The sequence below is a fragment of the Apostichopus japonicus genome, chromosome 18 (assembly GCF_037975245.1).
Source record: "Apostichopus japonicus isolate 1M-3 chromosome 18, ASM3797524v1, whole genome shotgun sequence".
In the NCBI taxonomy this organism is placed as follows: Eukaryota; Metazoa; Echinodermata; class Holothuroidea; order Aspidochirotida; family Stichopodidae; genus Apostichopus; species Apostichopus japonicus.
The window spans coordinates 18,885,321-18,902,763 of record NC_092578.1 but is presented as its reverse complement, the minus strand read 5'-3'; the positions used below and the strand labels follow the sequence as shown (position 1 = coordinate 18,902,763).

Genomic DNA, 17,443 nt, shown 5'->3' with positions numbered 1-17,443 from the left:
GAAGTTAGGAATCTTAATTTTATCATATTCACATTTTAGATCCGTTGGTATCAAAGAGTTGATTGCGTAAATGTATACTCCACTGTCCTCCTGGATTTTCTCATGTTACTACTGCAACGTTTCACTTGAATGCCGTTCAAGTATTTGGGCTTTGAATATTTTTGTGCGATGGGGTGTTACCCTTTTTTGGTATAAGGTGTTGCTAGTTGTATTTAGCACTGATTTCAATTCTGGAGGGGTCCTATATTCCATGTCCTGTATTCCATGAAGGTAGGGGATGGGGAGGAGGTGGGGTGGGGAAGGATGTGTGGGATGGGGAGGAGGAGGTGGGGGAGGAGGAGGTGGGGGATGATGGGGGTACAGAGTATGTTAAGCAGAGCTCACAATAATCATGTAGTGGGCTTTGAAACTGTTTTTAATTAATGGTTAGAAAAATTATATATTTTTCCGCCCTTTTCTTTGGCAGGAGCATTGCATCATCTGTCATTCACAGAAGAGAGGTCCAGGTGGTCGCACTATCCTGAAAAGATGATGCAATCGTTCTGGGATTTTCCTGACATGAACTTGAAAAGATTTTACGACAGTTGGCCGCTTCTGCGATTATTACAGAGATATTTTTTGTACTTGAATTGAAGACTAGGATTCACCATGCTACAAAACGGAGGACCAGGTGGCCAGATAAATAGGAAGGACCAGATGGCCAGATAAAGAGGAAGGATCAGATGGCCAGATAAAAGAGTAGGCACAGGTGGCCAGATAATCTTGGAATAGATGAAATGGTTGGAATGGTGCTTTTATCTTTTGTTGATAATTTGGACAAGATGCTCAGAGAAGATCACAGACCGTGATAAACAGCAGCGGTAGGAAGCGGTCCTTTATCTTTCCCATTTTGCTGCACACTTTCCTTACTGGTTTTTTGTTTGGTCAACTGGAAAAATTTACCTCTTTCTGGAGGTCTATGAATGTGATGATTTGGTGATAATAACAATAAGCTGACATAAGCTATTCCCAGTGTAATTCGCCGGAACCTTTTTTAAGTAGAAGAAGAATGGTATTGTAGAGATCTTTCAGCATGCTTGCACCACCTTCAACATTAACCCAAATGGGAGATGGAAACTTTATCGGACTACAGGGGGGAACGAGGGGGGGTGGGGGAAAACGAGTTTTGGTTGACATCAAACTTACTACTAGAATAGCATCCCATCAGAAAACAATTTGTAGAAATAAGGGATGTCCATGCTCGAAGCGTGGTAGACATTTACGCTGTGGACCTTGTTTTGAACATATCATAACCAGTTATGTTTGCAGTTAATGATTTCAGGAGTGGAGTACAGGCTCCCTGGCCCCCTCTCGCTGAATCCCCCCTCCCCCTGCCATGTCCCAGCCTGAATCTTGCATGTTACAGATGAATATTATATTGCAGGAGAAGAAAGAAAAGAAATGAAAAGGAAAGTATATCTTCATTACATGTGTTTCCTTTATTAAACGTTAACTTTTCTATCCAAGATAGAGGTATTTGCTCACTGAAATTTGAGCCTTGCATTTACACAGGGTTAGACTAGAACATGCTGGCAAACTTTCGCTTTCATGAAGAAACTATTGTACAAAAGGTTTATGATATTTTGCTTAAAAATGTATAGCACAGTTTCTCTTTTCCCCCTTTTCAAATCCTGGAAAATAAGTTAAAAAAAGACAAAGAGTTCGAACACAGAGTACGAATAGGTTAGTATGTTGTGGTACTATTATGATGGATGCATGGTTATGAATTATGTAAGGACAGGCAAAGATCATAAGATGTCCACATAACTTGTCCTCCCTTACTGGGTTTATAAAGACTAAACCAATGAGCTCAATACTGTATTTCTTATCTGATAGTATTCAGACTTTCACCAACATCCAAATTTTGTAGCTTTTGCATCAGGTAAAATGCTGAGCTGTTATCACACAATGGAAAAGAACTTGCCATCAACTAGAAGAAAAAACATTTCTTACAAAAATGTTCCATTAATTTTTTAATAAAATGAGACTTTGCTAAGTACCAAACGGTCCCTCTGCCTCCTCCCCCTGCCCACCTTTCGCCCATCCTCTTCTCCCTACATGTTTTGTTACCCATCCATCACTCATTGGCAAGTTTACCACCATCACATGATCTTAATATTCACAATTTTAACTATTTTCCTCTCTTGCCTCACTTAACAGACCAGATAAACAGATCTTCTGCCAAATGGTTAACATTTAGTTCGTCAAAACTTTAACTTAACACTGTTTTTATTAACATAATGCAAACCGAAAACATTTTCATTAATATATACTTTAAAACGATAGATATACACTCTTTTTTACAACAAATTCCATTAGAATATTTACAATCTCTTCTCAATGTTTCCTTCCTCCGATAAGCAAAACTTAATTCTTTAATTAAATAAAATGCTTTTGAAGGACTCTTTTCTTCAAATTTGTGATCTAGTCACACCACCCCTAAAGAGATAATACCCCCACGTTCATTATTCAGCCAGTTAAGGATAAATTTCCCAGTGCTAATACCACTCTATGCTGTCCTCCTATTTGATGCTTCAAAGCACTCGTACTGACAGTATGAACAGTTCCTACCCTTTATTTTATAGAAACGAATACAGGATATTCATGCTGTCAGTACGAGTGCTTTCAAGCAGGACATAAAAGTACATTCTATGTCCACCTGTGTGCTATATTAATGTAATCAATTAATGTTGGAAACCTGTTATGAATAAGTAATTTTTCATTTCTACATCCATATTCATTAGCCAAACAGAATTAACAAGACTTTATAAATCAAACTTAATGCAAGATAAGGTTTCTTTCCATCAGATCTTTTGCCTAATTCATTTATGAAATCTTAAAGGTCTTCCGTCACCCATTCAAGTTGAGAAAATTCATGGTTCCTTTCAGAGCAAATACTTAATCAAATGAAAATAAAAACCATTAAAAATAGTAATTGATTCACTATCTTGGTTGAATCAGAGATTTAGTTTTTAAAAGACTTTTGTTTTTTATAACTCTAGCCTAACACGTCTTCATATAGGTTACTAGCTGAACCAAGTCCTAACCTACTTTATATTCCCACTTCATACACTCATGAATATGAAAATCAGAGATGTCCGTCAAATTCTCTTATATTTAATTTGCGTTTTTGGAATTAAAGTTAGATTGCAACTTGAAAAACCTAGAAGCAGACGTGAGGCCGTAGGAGCTTTGTATTTAATTTGATTTTGCTTCTCTGGCCCCTTATCCGTCTGTGACGTCAATGTATAGGCTACAAGGACAACTTGAATTTATTCGATGGTATTGGTAAGATATATGTTAGTTTGATGAAAACTCTATTATGTGAGAGCAATTTTGCCAGCGAAAGAAAAGCTTTCAGCAACGAAACAGAATCGGAGGAATATCTTTCAATGTTCCCTCCAAATTATGGTAGCCTTGAGGGGACGTCCGAGGTATGTAATTGCTGTGGTTACATTAACACGTCACCATTACAATGTTTTGCGTTGCCGATTATCAGTAGCTTATTACATTAAGTCTGTCCCTTCAGGACCACTGTACCAAAGCTGATGTGATTACGTATTTTGACAGCTAGCAACTGCTCCAAACCACCAGGTTTCCAAGAGTCAATGAAACTCCGATGGATCGCTTCAAAATATTACCGTTTTTTCCCCCCAACGTATGATGGGAATATTAACAGGGTTGGTTTGAAACCACTTGACTGGAAAATTCGATTGGTTGTTTCAAAATGTTATCGTGTCTTTTCCAGATGCATGATGGGATAACTTATTTGACTGCATCTCAATATGCTTTGTAATGAGCGTCTAAGTAACATTCTTCAATGGGCGGGGAGTTCTTCACTGGGTAGAGTGAGCCAATCCGTCGCTGGATACATATAAATTTTCAGCCCTCGTCGTTGCTGGTTCATTTTCTACCGCCTCGTTTGTGGCGCCCCCACCAATGCCACGCCGGCAGGTTCTGGCAACCCATGTAGGCGTTCTTTAAGTCCTGTCTCTCGTAAAACTCCAGCCGATCACATGGGGCGCCGAATATCGTTGTATTCGTAAACCCAGAGACCTCTTCTGACATGAGAGGATTTGAAGTAAGTCTCTCTTGGTAGCTCTGTAAAAACAGAAGGACAAACAGGGAAATTGTATTTAGTGGGTTAATTCGAGGTTTAAAGAAGTGAGACACAAAATCGAGAAAAAGAGTAACCTTGCAATCGGGGGTAGTGCGGAGTGGTGAAGAGTAAATTCATGACGTAATCCCGACCTCATTTATCCCTACTCTTACAACTTTCCCTTCTTGACACTTACTACGTGTCTTGTTTACCCCATAAGGTGCGTTATGTAAACCCTAAGTACTCTTTGGTGGAGTGCAACCGATACCCATCCCCACACTACAAGCCACTCACCATTTCACCCCTCCTTTACTGAAACGAGCACATACTACCAAAGACACTTCTTAAGAAAGTCACCCACGATAGAGCCAGGAGCACGAAAAAGCAAACGACTGATCCGCTCTCAACCACTGTCCCCTTACAGCGAGAGTGTAACCGTATAATCATGACGATGTCGTGTTCACGACACGTGTTGCATCACGAGTCCCTTCGGAAGGGAATATATACTGCCTTTGATCCAATGCTAAGGTCATAGTTTTATTTCCAACTATTGCCATCGCCATTTAGAAATCAGGAATTCTACTCAACTGTTCGCGGCCTTTTAATGGAAATGAACTGACCTTTTTTAAGTTTAATCGAAAATGTACGCAAAAGAAAGTTGGCTAAAAACTCCCCTTAGCAATCATACTTACTTCATAAATTGTCGTTACACAGTAGTCTGTGTGATTGGCCCGGGCCCATTCATTCGTCAGTTCACTAGCCCATGAATAGTCATGTTTTGATCCACTGGTAAAGACGGTGACTTTAGGGTGAAGACTTTCACTGTTTTGTAGAGCCTCGGCTAGTCGTCCGGAGAAGCTCTGGTCAGCTACCACATAGACCTGTTTCGCTGTACAGTCAGAGAGATCCTCCATCAGTTCATCAGTTGTGTATACTTCATCAGTGGTTGCCTGTAGAAATAAATCAAAATGAAATCCATCCAAATGAGTGACTCAGAGTGACATCTGTAAATACTACATAATTTACAGTTTGTTTTCATTCCCTCGTTGGCTCTGGCATTCATCCGGGATACGGACAAAGACAAAATTGAGAGCGTTATTGGATAACTTGGATCACTCGATATTCGAGGGAAACGATCATTTTCTATCTTATTCGCGTCTTCTGCTATTTAACCTTCATTTTTAGCCAATATTTGTAATTTTGACTGCTTGAAGGTATTTGCATGATCCCATTGTCCCTTCCCATCATCCACCTCCTACCCCCCCCCTTCCCCGCCCGCCCCTCCCCTAAACACATTGGTGATTACAGGTTCATCGATTATAATACGTAGAAGGATGTTAAATTGACATCATTAGTGGTCTTACCCAACCATCTTGATTTCTGTCCCAAAGGAGACTGGTGCCATCAGTTAAGGTGGGGCTATTAAGATAAATGAAGAATGAGTCGACGCAATCACTGGTCCTACAGAGCGTACTGATGTGGTTACGAAGGCCGTATTTATTGGTGGCTGGATATGTATGTTTGCCGCCATCTTTGTCGATATCGTCTGGTAATCAGAATGAGAAAAAGATGGTGAAATTCATCATTGAAGAGCAAATCGCAGAGCAAGCTAAACTAAAAATCCACTATTTTTTTTTTAAAAACTCATGAATACTCGCAGAAGTCAATAAAATCAGAAATTGAATAAAGTTTATACAGATATTACGTCATTTCATCACGCGTCAATAAAATTTCATTTTTCCCTTTATATCATAGTAGACATGAAAATTAAGAGAACGTTTAGTATGATGGCTCCTTTACTTGATATATAGTGTAGGCTACATATACGATGCTTGTTTATTGTTGAGACAGTGCATATGTTTAAAATTCTCTGTCATCATCTTTGAATTGTGGATGACTTATAAAGAGAAATATCTTACCAAGAATATCTCCACTGTCGGCGAAAAAGGTCTTAATATGTGACTTTTTGAACCCGTTCAATCTCAGCATATTGTAAATAGATTTAATGTTGTCTGCATGTCGTTGAACATTAGTATGTCTGTTCCAACCCCCGGATATTAAAACGGCTTGGTCGCAAATTTCGTAAAATTTACAGCGAGCTCGTACCTGCGGAGGATTAAAGTATTATATTGTTACTGTATAGGCCAACAGTGATTCTTTCCAACTTATCTATTCTCCACGATAGAAAGGAGAGGCCGTGGGGCGGGGGGGGGGGGTGAGGGACATTGTTGAAATCCGTATCTCGCATTGCTATCTGATTTTTGGGGGGCTATTTATTTGTATATAAGGGCATCCTAATGGAGAATGGGAGAAGCTAAGCGAATTAGAAAATATCAACAATCACCATATATACTTATATTGAGGGTGGGTTTGAGAAGGGGGGGGGGGTGGGAAGGTCGCTAGCTACTTGTTTTGGTAGGCTAATAATACAACACCTTCCTGTTGTAGCCAAAAAAATTGAAACGTTGTTGGGTTAAGTCAAAGCAAAAGTATATTGTTTTAATTATAGAGAGATTTCAAACGCAATTTTAATGCATCGGCCCAAGAAGCGGATTCTAGCAAAAAAGCTGGAGCAAGTTTAAATACATGTTACCATAGTTACACTAACCTGCTGCCGCCTGGGCTCGTTACAGCGACGAGTGTTTGCCTGTAACTCGCAGTGAAGTGTGTAGTTACCCTGGTCGGATCGGTACTCGGGACACCGCCCAAAGGCCCCAATCCCTTCACGGCAAATCAGCTGTTGTTGCTTTGTCTGTGTAGGGAACAATGCAAATGATTTCGTCAATGTTAATTCTGTAGACGAGCCTAAATTAAATAAAATGACGTTGACCTATGCATCCTATTTAAGTTACTCCAATCCACCCACCACTTCTCGTCCCTCTCTCTCTCTCGGGGTTCATGACCTTCATTCATTTTAATGAGATATACGTAAAAACTGAAATTGAGACAATTTGCGAAAAGTAACAACTTTAAAATACCACTTTGCCAAGGTTTTTTCCTTAGCTGTTTATAGGCGGTGTTATTCACCATGAATCTCTGTCATATTCGCTAATTGATGATCGTTGGGCCTGTGTCTTCTTTTAGAAAGCTTATAACCGTTTCGTTACCATTTGTGCTTTGCACTAGTGCAAAACGTGTATATAAATTGGCACCTTGAGCCAAGCACCAAAGCGCAACGTTAGGTTATATATGCCTAAATATATCTTACTATCAAAGTTGGCGGGCCTTGTACGATAACTACAGTCTCTCTAGATGTATATGTGTATTGTATGTTTGTAGACATACATATGCCTGGTACAATGCACTCCTGGGTGGTTTCTTAATTACGTGATAGTAACAAACAATCAGACTAAATTGTATGTTTAGTGGCAGTCATAACAATTTACTAGACACTTAGGCGTTCTTAATTAATGAACGCCGTATTTATGTAAATATTCGGAATTATGGAACGCGTGTAAATAGACTTAACAGAAGTTAACGGTTTACTCAATAAAGGAACTTAAATACATGCGTGTGTGTGTGTATATATATAATTGAAATTGTAGTTAGATGGAGAATCCAGAACAGTGAAGAAACTTCTAGCCTTCACCGGGATTCGAACCCGGGCCTCCCGCTTTATATACGGACACCCTAACCACTAGGCTATGGACGCTGATTGTACGCCCAGAGGTTCGAAACCGTTAAGGAAGGTCGTAATTCCACTCAAGGCGTTTGTCACCTGTATCGAACAATTCTAGTTCTATATATATATATATACACCGACGCATAGAGTGATTGCTAGAGAACAACCAAGTTACGCACTTTAAATGAGTTTGTACCATATACAGGACTATCATTATAACACACCGATCATCTGGATAAAGTAGGAAATTCCGTTGAGCAAAGTGACCCCATAACCGTTAATCGGACCTTTTAACATCAAACGTTGTACACCTTTACATAAAACATCTGAATTAAACTTGAATTTACTGATATGATGGAACTCCAGCATGAAGCTAGCCTCCCCTATCCCCCCACCCCCCCCCAAAAAAAGAAAATACTAAGGAATCTGTTTCCCTCTTCCAAGACGCAATCGATTAATTTCACACGCGAGCTAGGGGTTCCATCTAATTATTAGCTATTAACTATCGCCCTGTTTGTGTTATATGTTAATATAACATGTATGTTTACTTATCATTAACCCGAAAGTCACCCTCGTTCAGAAACAACACACCAGGCGGATACTTTTGATAAACATGTGCTATAAATTCTCGCGAATCGGTGCACGCTGATTCAGAAAAGTATCACACAGGTGAAACGCTTATTCTTTTCAAATTATCGATCTGTTTATATTCTCTAATTAATCCACCGTACGTTTGTTTGGTTTGTTTACACCGCGCCAAGTTCAGGGAAGCTTGAACCAGTTCCGCGAAATTCGTCATATACATGTTTTTACCGTCTTGTTATCTTGTTTTATTTTATTTCTTTATCAACAAGTTACGACTTTTTTATATTGAGTTTCGTATATAAAAGTATAATGAAGATGACAGAAATATTCGGAGAAGAGTTTCTCAATTGCATTAACAGGTTAGTCCTTAGATGAAGACCCCCGAAACCATGAAATTACGGGAAAATCTGGTAGATAATACAAAAGAGGACAAACACGGACAGGATATTGGGAATCAAGAAAAGAAAACGGAGAATGGATAATCACTTGAGGTGAATCAAACTAAATAGGTAATAAATCTTTTAATTGATCCAGAAGCTTATGTAGGGAACAGGACGATGAAGAGATCAAAGTAAGCCGTCCTTTCAAGCAACGGGCGGCTTCCTTTGAAGTATCGACACCTCGCAATTGTATTGTTGTAACGGGTAATGTTTTGGATATGCTCAGTCAATTGTGAAACTGTTTGCAACACGCTTGAATATATATAGTGCCATATGGCATGGTAACAGTTGTTCTTAACAATAACGAAAGCTTTTTCTCTTTTCTTCTATACCAGTTGTACTAAACTATGTCTTGTTTATGAAATCAACCGAACCTGTGTCCGTTTCTGACTAGAATTTGTTTATGTCCACTTGTGAGTGTGTGTGTGTGCGTTAAATTGATGAATATTTCACTTTTTTCAGACCGTCTTGATCGAATTGACAAAATGAAATCGCACAAACAAACAATCAATTTTTGTTTAAATTATCTTATTATGGGACAAGAAGCAATAAGGAGTAGATAATTTCGTCATAAAGTACACTAAACATTTTTCATTTGGTTTAATTTTACTTGAATTGTCGTCACGTCGCTCGTCAGAAGGTGTATCTGAGGTCCACAAACACGTCCTTACTGACGCAGGATTTACCCTATAGGAGAGGGGTAGGTAGGTAGGTGGTGTGCACTGGGACGAATGGGGGGGGGGGGTGGTGGAATCGAAATGAGGTTAAGTCTTACCTCGTCATCGGCTTCATATACTAGCGGTATGAAATTTATGTCACACTGTCTGTGATTACTCCGAGTCCGTAAACGGTTGCGACATCTTTCCTTTTCTGCTAGCTGAAGACAATCTCTGTTATCTGTCGTGGAAAAAAATTAATAATGAATATTCATGAGTTGTACATACGTCACAGTTAACAACCAATTATTCACAACAATCACTAGGAGATGCGCGAACTGCATGGGGAATAACCGACGCCTATTAAAAGATCTATCATTTAGTAGTCAGTGCGCCCTCGAGGCGTCGATAGCTCCTTTAAACAATTTCCTAAAACCCAACTATGATATGAAACTATGAATACGTTACATCGTATCCCAAGTTTTCCCAGCACTGAGTTGTCACCCGACCCCCCCCCCCCCCTCCCTCCACGAACCCCCGCTCGCCACAGGCTTCACGAAAGTTAAATGATATTGTGTCGGTGATGACGTTCGTTTCCATGGTGAATCATTTCATTACAAGAGGGTACCCTAAACACAAGAGGGTACCCTAAACACCAGACGGCACCCTAAACTTGTTTCATGTTGTTGTGTGTGTGTGGGTTTTTTATCATGTTGTCAGCTGTTCGATATAGGCTTCTCCAATTTTCCGAGAATGGCACGTCAAGGAGAAATGTATCACGCTTAAAAAGAAAAAAATAACATTCTGAATTGACATTTTGTATAAGCCCGTAGGCATAAAAATGACACTCTCCTTGTCGACCCAAAAAAATGTCAATTTGAAGATTGTAACCACAAACTAATATGCCAGGTATAAATACGCGTTTTTTTTTAATCCACATAAACGTATCAACAGAGAGAGATAGAGCGAGAGAGAAAATATAACTGCACCTTTTGCGCGGAGATCATTCATTTCAATTTTAACAATCGGTCCCTTGATGCACACGACATTTAATGTAAATGGAAACACGTAAGGTAAGGAGATGGCCTCTCCCCCCATTCTGATGACCAACAATTCGAATTTTGGGGATAAATGATGACAAATGGCGTCAATTAAGAGATATTGAGATGCCAGTATTATGGAGTAATATATCAAGTTAACAGGTATCGGTGTGACTCAAAGTGAGGTTATGAAACGGTCATAACTTTTTAATACGCTACCTTTATAAACAAATGAAAAACTTTATTTTGAACAAGTTGTCACAATATTTGTCCCTTAAAAAAAAGATTTGCATCCCGCAAAAGGTTCCTTTTCTAATATTTGTTTACGCTGAGGAAACAGGAAACTATGCGTAAAAGAAGAGAGAAACGAGGGGTAAAAGAAAACTTTTTTTATTTTATTTTTCATTCTCTCTTTCTTCTTGTATTTATATATTTGTTTGAAGTGTTGGTTTGTTTTTTTCAAGTTCAAGATCATGGAAACGTTGTTTATTTGTGGATTTGATTTTTCGTTTGTCCAAATCCATTGCGAAAAATCGGGATTGTGCTCAATAGCTACGCTTTTCGAAAAGATACAAAAAAGGGACTTGAGAAAAACTGAAAGGGGTGAAAATTGTCATCCGACATAAATGTTCTCTTCTGCCCCGGGGACAGTTATGTCCCTCGACTCCATTTTGGAAGTCCTCATGTTTCCTTAATAAGTAAGTTATGACAGTTTCCAACCTCAATTAACTGGCTGTACCATATATATATTGCCTGTGTAGATGGTGTGCACGTTATGTATAATTCGTTAAAATATTGCTACCCTCTCGGTGTTGATATGTTAATAACATGCACTAAATCTGTTTGAATTCTATATTTAATACTTTGGGAGCATGGATGTATGACTAGCTTTATATTTTGTGTGAGCTGTATGGCGTTCCATGAAGCTCACCTCTATAAGGCGCAGTAAACTCATATACACGAATCTGAATGAAAACGGGCGACCTCACGACAGGAACGTCAAAATAATTTTCTACTGAAACCCTTTCCAATATGACCGACAGACGTCTTAATTTCAGGAAAGCTAAATTTACCACAAAAATGTCTTTGCCCTGCAGGACATCCAAGTATACTCTTTGTGCAGGCAAACCTGTGGTATTCCCAACAAGGTAACTATTAACAAATGTTTCCAGAAAATAGTAATGTTTTCAAATCTCTCGATGCTTCATAATCGTATTTTTTTCCTCTCCTTTAAAGGAAGACAAAATGGAGGAGAAGAAGAAGAAAGTAGCTTGAGATAACTCTTCCAAAAATCGATTCTAATATCACCATTTTCTATATTTTATTTTTAGTTGTTGGCGTAACCGCAAACTCGTTAATGTCGAGGCCGCAGTGTAAGGTATTATCGTATATGACAACCTTAGAGGAACTTAATTTAAGGTCCGTTCCGTATGTTGAAAATACTTTTACAGAATCTGTTCAGAATAATTATCCTTTAAGACGAACCCTTACCCTGTCTCCTTCTTATTTCCATCCAGTTACCTTGGATATCCAGAATGCTATCGATTCATAAGAGAAACGGCAAATTTTGGGCTGACAGCAAACACGTTCAGTAACTTCAATCCTAACGAGTAATAACTAGTCGTTTTACGTCAAATATATCTCAAAAATCCCCCAAATATTCAAATTCAATTTTAGCTTTAAAATGTGTAAATTGATCCGCTACATGAGAATAACTAAGAGAGATAAGTACAGTGAAATCGTCAGTGTAATTTTATTATTTTTGGCCTTGCTTTAAATGGTGATGGATAGCCCCGAGCAATACAACAACTTATCTCTCCGTGAATCATTCAAGAAATGATCCTTTAAGTCGCCAAACGCTCTTGATTTTCATGAATAAAGGTAACTTTGTGCCAAAAAAAAATCACTCTATAGCTCTAGCTGATCACCGCGAGGGAATTTCTTAAAGGGGTGGGGGTTCGAGGGGGGGTTGGGCGGAGGGTAAACCATAACACAATAAGGGGAAATGTATATTCAAACTTTACCCGGCCGAAAGGTCATCCACTCTTGAGGAAAAGTACCTCGATTGGACTACCGAATCGACGAATTGTGTTTGTAATGTATGGAATTATCATCATTTGGTATGCCTGGGTGTTCAAGAATATGAAATTAAAACTACTGATGTTGTAAAAATCGGGAGGATTGAATGTGATTGAAAGCATTTCGAGAAGTGCTGATTTAATTAATGGGGGGGGGGGTGGGCGGGATGGGGAGATCCAGCGACAAGAAATGACATAAAGCTTTGATGACACAATACTAAAAATCTTATTCTATCTCGAAATCTCAAACGGTCAGGGTATGAAGATTTATTAAAATTATCGCAAATTGTTTTTAATATTATTAGGAAACTTATTTCAGTTTCGGTTTCAATAAAATGTATCCTTCACAATAGGTACAATCAGAGTTATTTTTATCTACACTTTAACTGTCCCTTTATCTACCATCTCCCATCCCATTTCCACCCTCAGGTTAGAAAAAAGAGACCATGAGAGCACTTTATTCACTGCTTTTGAACATTCTCCTTGTTCACCCATCCTCTATCTTGACCCATCCCCCATCTTCACCCATCCTCCATCTTCATCCACCCCCCAATCTTCACCGGTCCTCCATCTTCACCCATCACCCCCCCCCCCCTCCACCCTCATCTTCAACCGCTCTCCATCGTGGGAAGGGACGCTATTCAGTGTATGTAATGCAACCTGTATAAAATAGTTTGATATGACATTCCAATGCCATATCTCTAACAGAGATTACTCCGTGCAAGATGAGAAATTGTCAAACGAAGACATGTTGTCTACTTTACATCCACTCACCTGGAATACTTACTGACAGAGTCAGTCCCCGAGGGTTTTATTATATGTATATATTTTTTACATAATCGGCATTCGATAAAGTTTTGCAATTCTGCCAATCAGCCTGCATACAATATCTTTCTTTTTTTTTCTTTTTTTCTTTTTATTAATAATTTTCTTTACATATTTTCTTATATATTATATATGTATATATATATATATGTGTGTGTGTGTGTATTTGTGTATGTTTATCTTCCTGCGGGATGTCACTCAAACTACCAATCTAAACGGAATTCGTAGAATTCTGTCCGCAGGCAAAAGCAGAACACAGGCAAATCCCTTCCCTTCGTCGCTGTCGTCTGCTGGTCTATTTGAGTTTATAATATCATGTATGTGTTAGCTGTAGATTGCTGTATTATTATACTGTTGGGTAAACAGTAAAGGGTAATAACGAGAGTTGTACATATTCGCATTGGGACCAAGTTATAAACAACAACAACTAATAGTAAACAAAGTGTAAATACAGTATGGTATGTGAACAATCGTCATGATGGGAGGGGTGGTAAGGGGTGTAGGGGTTTTCTTAAGCTAGGAAACAACATCGGTGATAGAAAACAGCATTTGGTGATATTGGTCTGCTCGTCATTTTATACGTGTGTCTCTATGTGACAGGTAAATACACGTTATTTTTTTGACCAAACCTTCCCCCACCCCTCCCCTCTATTCTGAATTTTAATATTACCTGATTAATACCTACCTAGTGTAGCCCTTTGTATGACGTATTTAATAACTAATTTTAATATTATGATTGTCTTAATATTAGTCCCTACCATTTGGTTCACTTTGATCTTGTATGTAATGAACGTGTACATGGTATTTTGACTGTAGCAGCGTGATTTACTGCACTCCTACATCAACCATGCCACCCGACTGTTTGAATCATACAGAAACCACAGTGCGTGCATTTCCAACACTATCGCATTAAATGCCAGTTTGGCGTTCGATATCTCTTGACGCGCAAGGATACTTCGGAAAAGGTTTTTCCTGTTGTCGCGCAGAGAGCGCCCCTTCGGTGACCTCTTGAAAACAGACCTGCTTCTGCAGGAGTTGGTGGCCGGGTGCGGGGAAACGCGGTTCGGTCCCTCTAATTGCTTTAGATAAATAAATCCTGCACAAGAGACTTCTATAGCCTCTTTTGCCCTCGTGTGTCGAGTTAATGAGGTTAAAGTAAACTAAAATCACACATGTTTGATCAGTTTGATATAGGACCATATCTGAGGCACTAAGTCGCCACACAGGAGCTAAACCAAACATTTCTGTGAGCAATAGACGCCACGTAGTAATTGTTATACTTGCGGGAGGTCCATTGTTCATCCTTTGTAACCTAATTTAAGTTTGTCAGACGCAACGAAATTAACCTACCCACCTATATCTTGAATAACTATTTTCCGAGATACGACGGAAAATCAAAGACATTCTGTTACTATATTTAGGGTTTGTATTTAACAACAAAGTGTATCAATGACCCCCACAGGAAATCCGAAAGTAGAACTGTGTTATAATAAGTAATATATATATATGAAACGCGAAATAATAAAAAGGAATGTGATAACTTAATAAATAGTGACGGAACGACACCCTGATTTATTACAGAAACACCAGTATTGAATAAGTTTCGTATATATAACTAAGGTGGTGGGCGTTTAGAGAAATGGGGTTAACCGATTCGCCCCCTCAAAACACCTTGCTTTATTGTTACATATTATTGACCACATATTTGAAGACAACTGCTATCACTGATCATAACTATGCAAGATACCTTAGCAGATCATTTTCAGATTCCTTATGATTTTTTTCAGAGAGAAATTCCCCTTTAAAATTTACGGTAGCATATACAGACCATTTAACCTGCAGCTAATGTAAAGTATTTAAAACGATAAAAAAAAAGGGGAAAAAACAAATAAGTTGTACACATTCAAATGATAACATGATTACATCCACAGATAAAACTAAAACATGTCTTGCTATTTGTTTGTTTTCCAATTAACAAGTCTGTTCAAGTTATCGATAACTTTTCTGAATTTTTGTTTGGCTATGAAGGGGATAACCTTTTGGCTTTAAGAAAAATCAATTTATTAGTCTGTAGAAATGCAATTGTTAGTCAAACATTTTTGGTCTTTGTTTTCTAATATTACAGAAGTTAGGGAAACGATGAATTCTGTTTACAAGTACAAGTCCCTTAAAGGAACGTTCCAGACATTGAAAAACATTTTCAAAGCAAGAATGTTGAAGATGCAGATAGATATAAAATTGTGACCTGAACCCAAGTGTTTCATTTTTTAAGTTTGTTAATCTATTGAATATCGGGATTTGTGATTAAGTTCACCGCTTACTGCAAAACGAAAACTCGGCGAATTGAGGGGCGGGGCGAATGTTGGTATAGCAATGTAAATAACGTATGGCCATCCGACATCGAAACGATTGAAATATTGAAAATCTCTTAGTCAAAAGTAAGGCTAAGCCCATGACCTAACATTTTCTCATTGACAGCAGGAATCAGCAGTAAAAAAGAGAGAGACAGAAAAAATTATGCATTTAACTCACCAATATAAACCCCGTCCTGTTCTCTGCATTGATCACGAGTGACTCCGAGTTTGATCAAATAAATCATTACTAAATGTCCAAAGTTGGCAGTAGGATATGGATCGATAAGCAACACAGCATCGTGTTCTCCACTTAGCCTAAAACCCCCATCAGGCAAGAGAAGATTATATTTAGTCCTCTCCTGAATTTTCAGTTCTGTGACGTATACGTTCATATCGCTCTCTTCTCGCGTTTTAATTTTACGACAATCCGCCGTGGTCATGAAACTGACGGATTCACAGTCTAGACCCCGGGCGAAAGTTAAAGCTTCTTCGGCCCATCTCTCAAATCTAGGGTTCGTCGAAGAATTCCATTCGATCGTGGATGATTTGGAAGTCGTGCCAATTTCCAGACGGTAAGCGGAACTCCGCAAACATAAGAAAACTTGCAAAATTGAAAAACAGAAAAACAGAGGATTGTTGCCAAAAAGTGGCATTTGATGGGCCTTGATCGTCCACATGTTGACAAGTGTTTTTATCATCGACTCCGGCCGTTCCAGCAAACTGGTAGAAAATGAAAGTCACTGTTGATACTTGCGACGACTCAATCCGATAAACTAAGATTGAAAGGATTTATAGAAATAAACGTTGCACGGATCAATAATTCTACGTAAATGTTCAACTCGTTTCGAAGGCGTTCCTCAGACTATGGCAACATATAAAGTTGATCAAGATGTTTCTTATTCTTGAATTGAATTATTTTATGAACTTTTGTAGACTTCTAAAACAAGTCTGACAACAACAAAAATAAACGCGTGAACACACAACAAGCTGTATGTATATCAATTGCTAGACGTCTTCGGAAAAGTCCTCAGCAAATCGAATCTAACGAAATCAGCTGCAAATTCTGTACGTGTGCTCTTCTCAGAGATCCGTACTGTCTCGAGGGTGTGAATGTGAGCATTTTGTCGGATTTTCTGGTTCCCTAAAACTTTTATACTTGTTTCTCGCGTAGTTATGACAGTACCTTTCCCGATATCTTACTGCTTACAGCGGGAAGCTCATGGTTACAGTGGGTAACTTCGAAATTCGAAACTTTCCGCTAACACGCGTGCCTCGTTACACACGGTAGTATCTCGGCCAATGGTAGACACCAATGCATTAAAGGTTAATACATCGACTCGCGGTGACATCAAAGGAACGTCCTTAATGTCAGTGAAAACAAACAGACCTAAACAACCCATTTAGGGACGCACTGCGGGCTCTAACGACAAAGAGGCGTGGAAGTAAACTTGTAAGGATGCAACGCGCATGTGCAAAGCCTATGCAGAAAACGTAAATTTCGGAATACCGTCTATTTAGATAAACATGCGATTTAGCTACCCACGACAATGCAATGAACGGCAAGATATGCTATGAATATCCAGTGAATGACGACAAATTTCATGACGCGTGCTGTTGAACGGTTATCGGAAACAGTGAATCATTTAACAGTTTGTGAAAGGGATAGAGTGATTTATGAGTTCACTTGTTGTGCGTTATAAAACAG

The 17,443-nt window shown here is 38.8% G+C and overlaps 2 protein-coding genes across 4 annotated transcripts in view; one reads left to right on the top strand and one right to left on the bottom strand.

Annotated features, from left to right (window-relative positions):
- LOC139959059 (vacuolar protein sorting-associated protein 41 homolog) overlaps window positions 1–1,441 on the top strand; it is a 24,573-nt gene extending 23,132 nt beyond the window's left edge. For all 3 annotated transcript variants that reach the window (XM_071956604.1, XM_071956605.1, XM_071956606.1), the window contains exon 24: window positions 467–1,441. In XM_071956604.1, coding sequence (XP_071812705.1) covers window positions 467–532 — 66 coding nt within the window. In that variant the 3' untranslated portion in view covers window positions 533–1,441. The remainder of the gene's footprint in view (window positions 1–466) is intronic.
- Window positions 881–17,443, bottom strand: part of LOC139959062 (uncharacterized) — a 16,789-nt gene continuing 226 nt past the window's right edge. The window contains exons 1-7 of the mRNA XM_071956615.1: window positions 15,917–17,443; window positions 9,561–9,682; window positions 6,747–6,890; window positions 6,058–6,244; window positions 5,503–5,684; window positions 4,831–5,088; window positions 881–4,140 (exon numbers count right to left, since the gene is read on the bottom strand). The exon at window positions 15,917–17,443 is cut by the window's right edge and continues 226 nt beyond it. Coding sequence (XP_071812716.1) covers window positions 3,943–4,140; window positions 4,831–5,088; window positions 5,503–5,684; window positions 6,058–6,244; window positions 6,747–6,890; window positions 9,561–9,682; window positions 15,917–16,436 — 1,611 coding nt within the window. The 5' untranslated portion in view covers window positions 16,437–17,443 and the 3' untranslated portion in view covers window positions 881–3,942. The remainder of the gene's footprint in view (window positions 4,141–4,830; window positions 5,089–5,502; window positions 5,685–6,057; window positions 6,245–6,746; window positions 6,891–9,560; window positions 9,683–15,916) is intronic.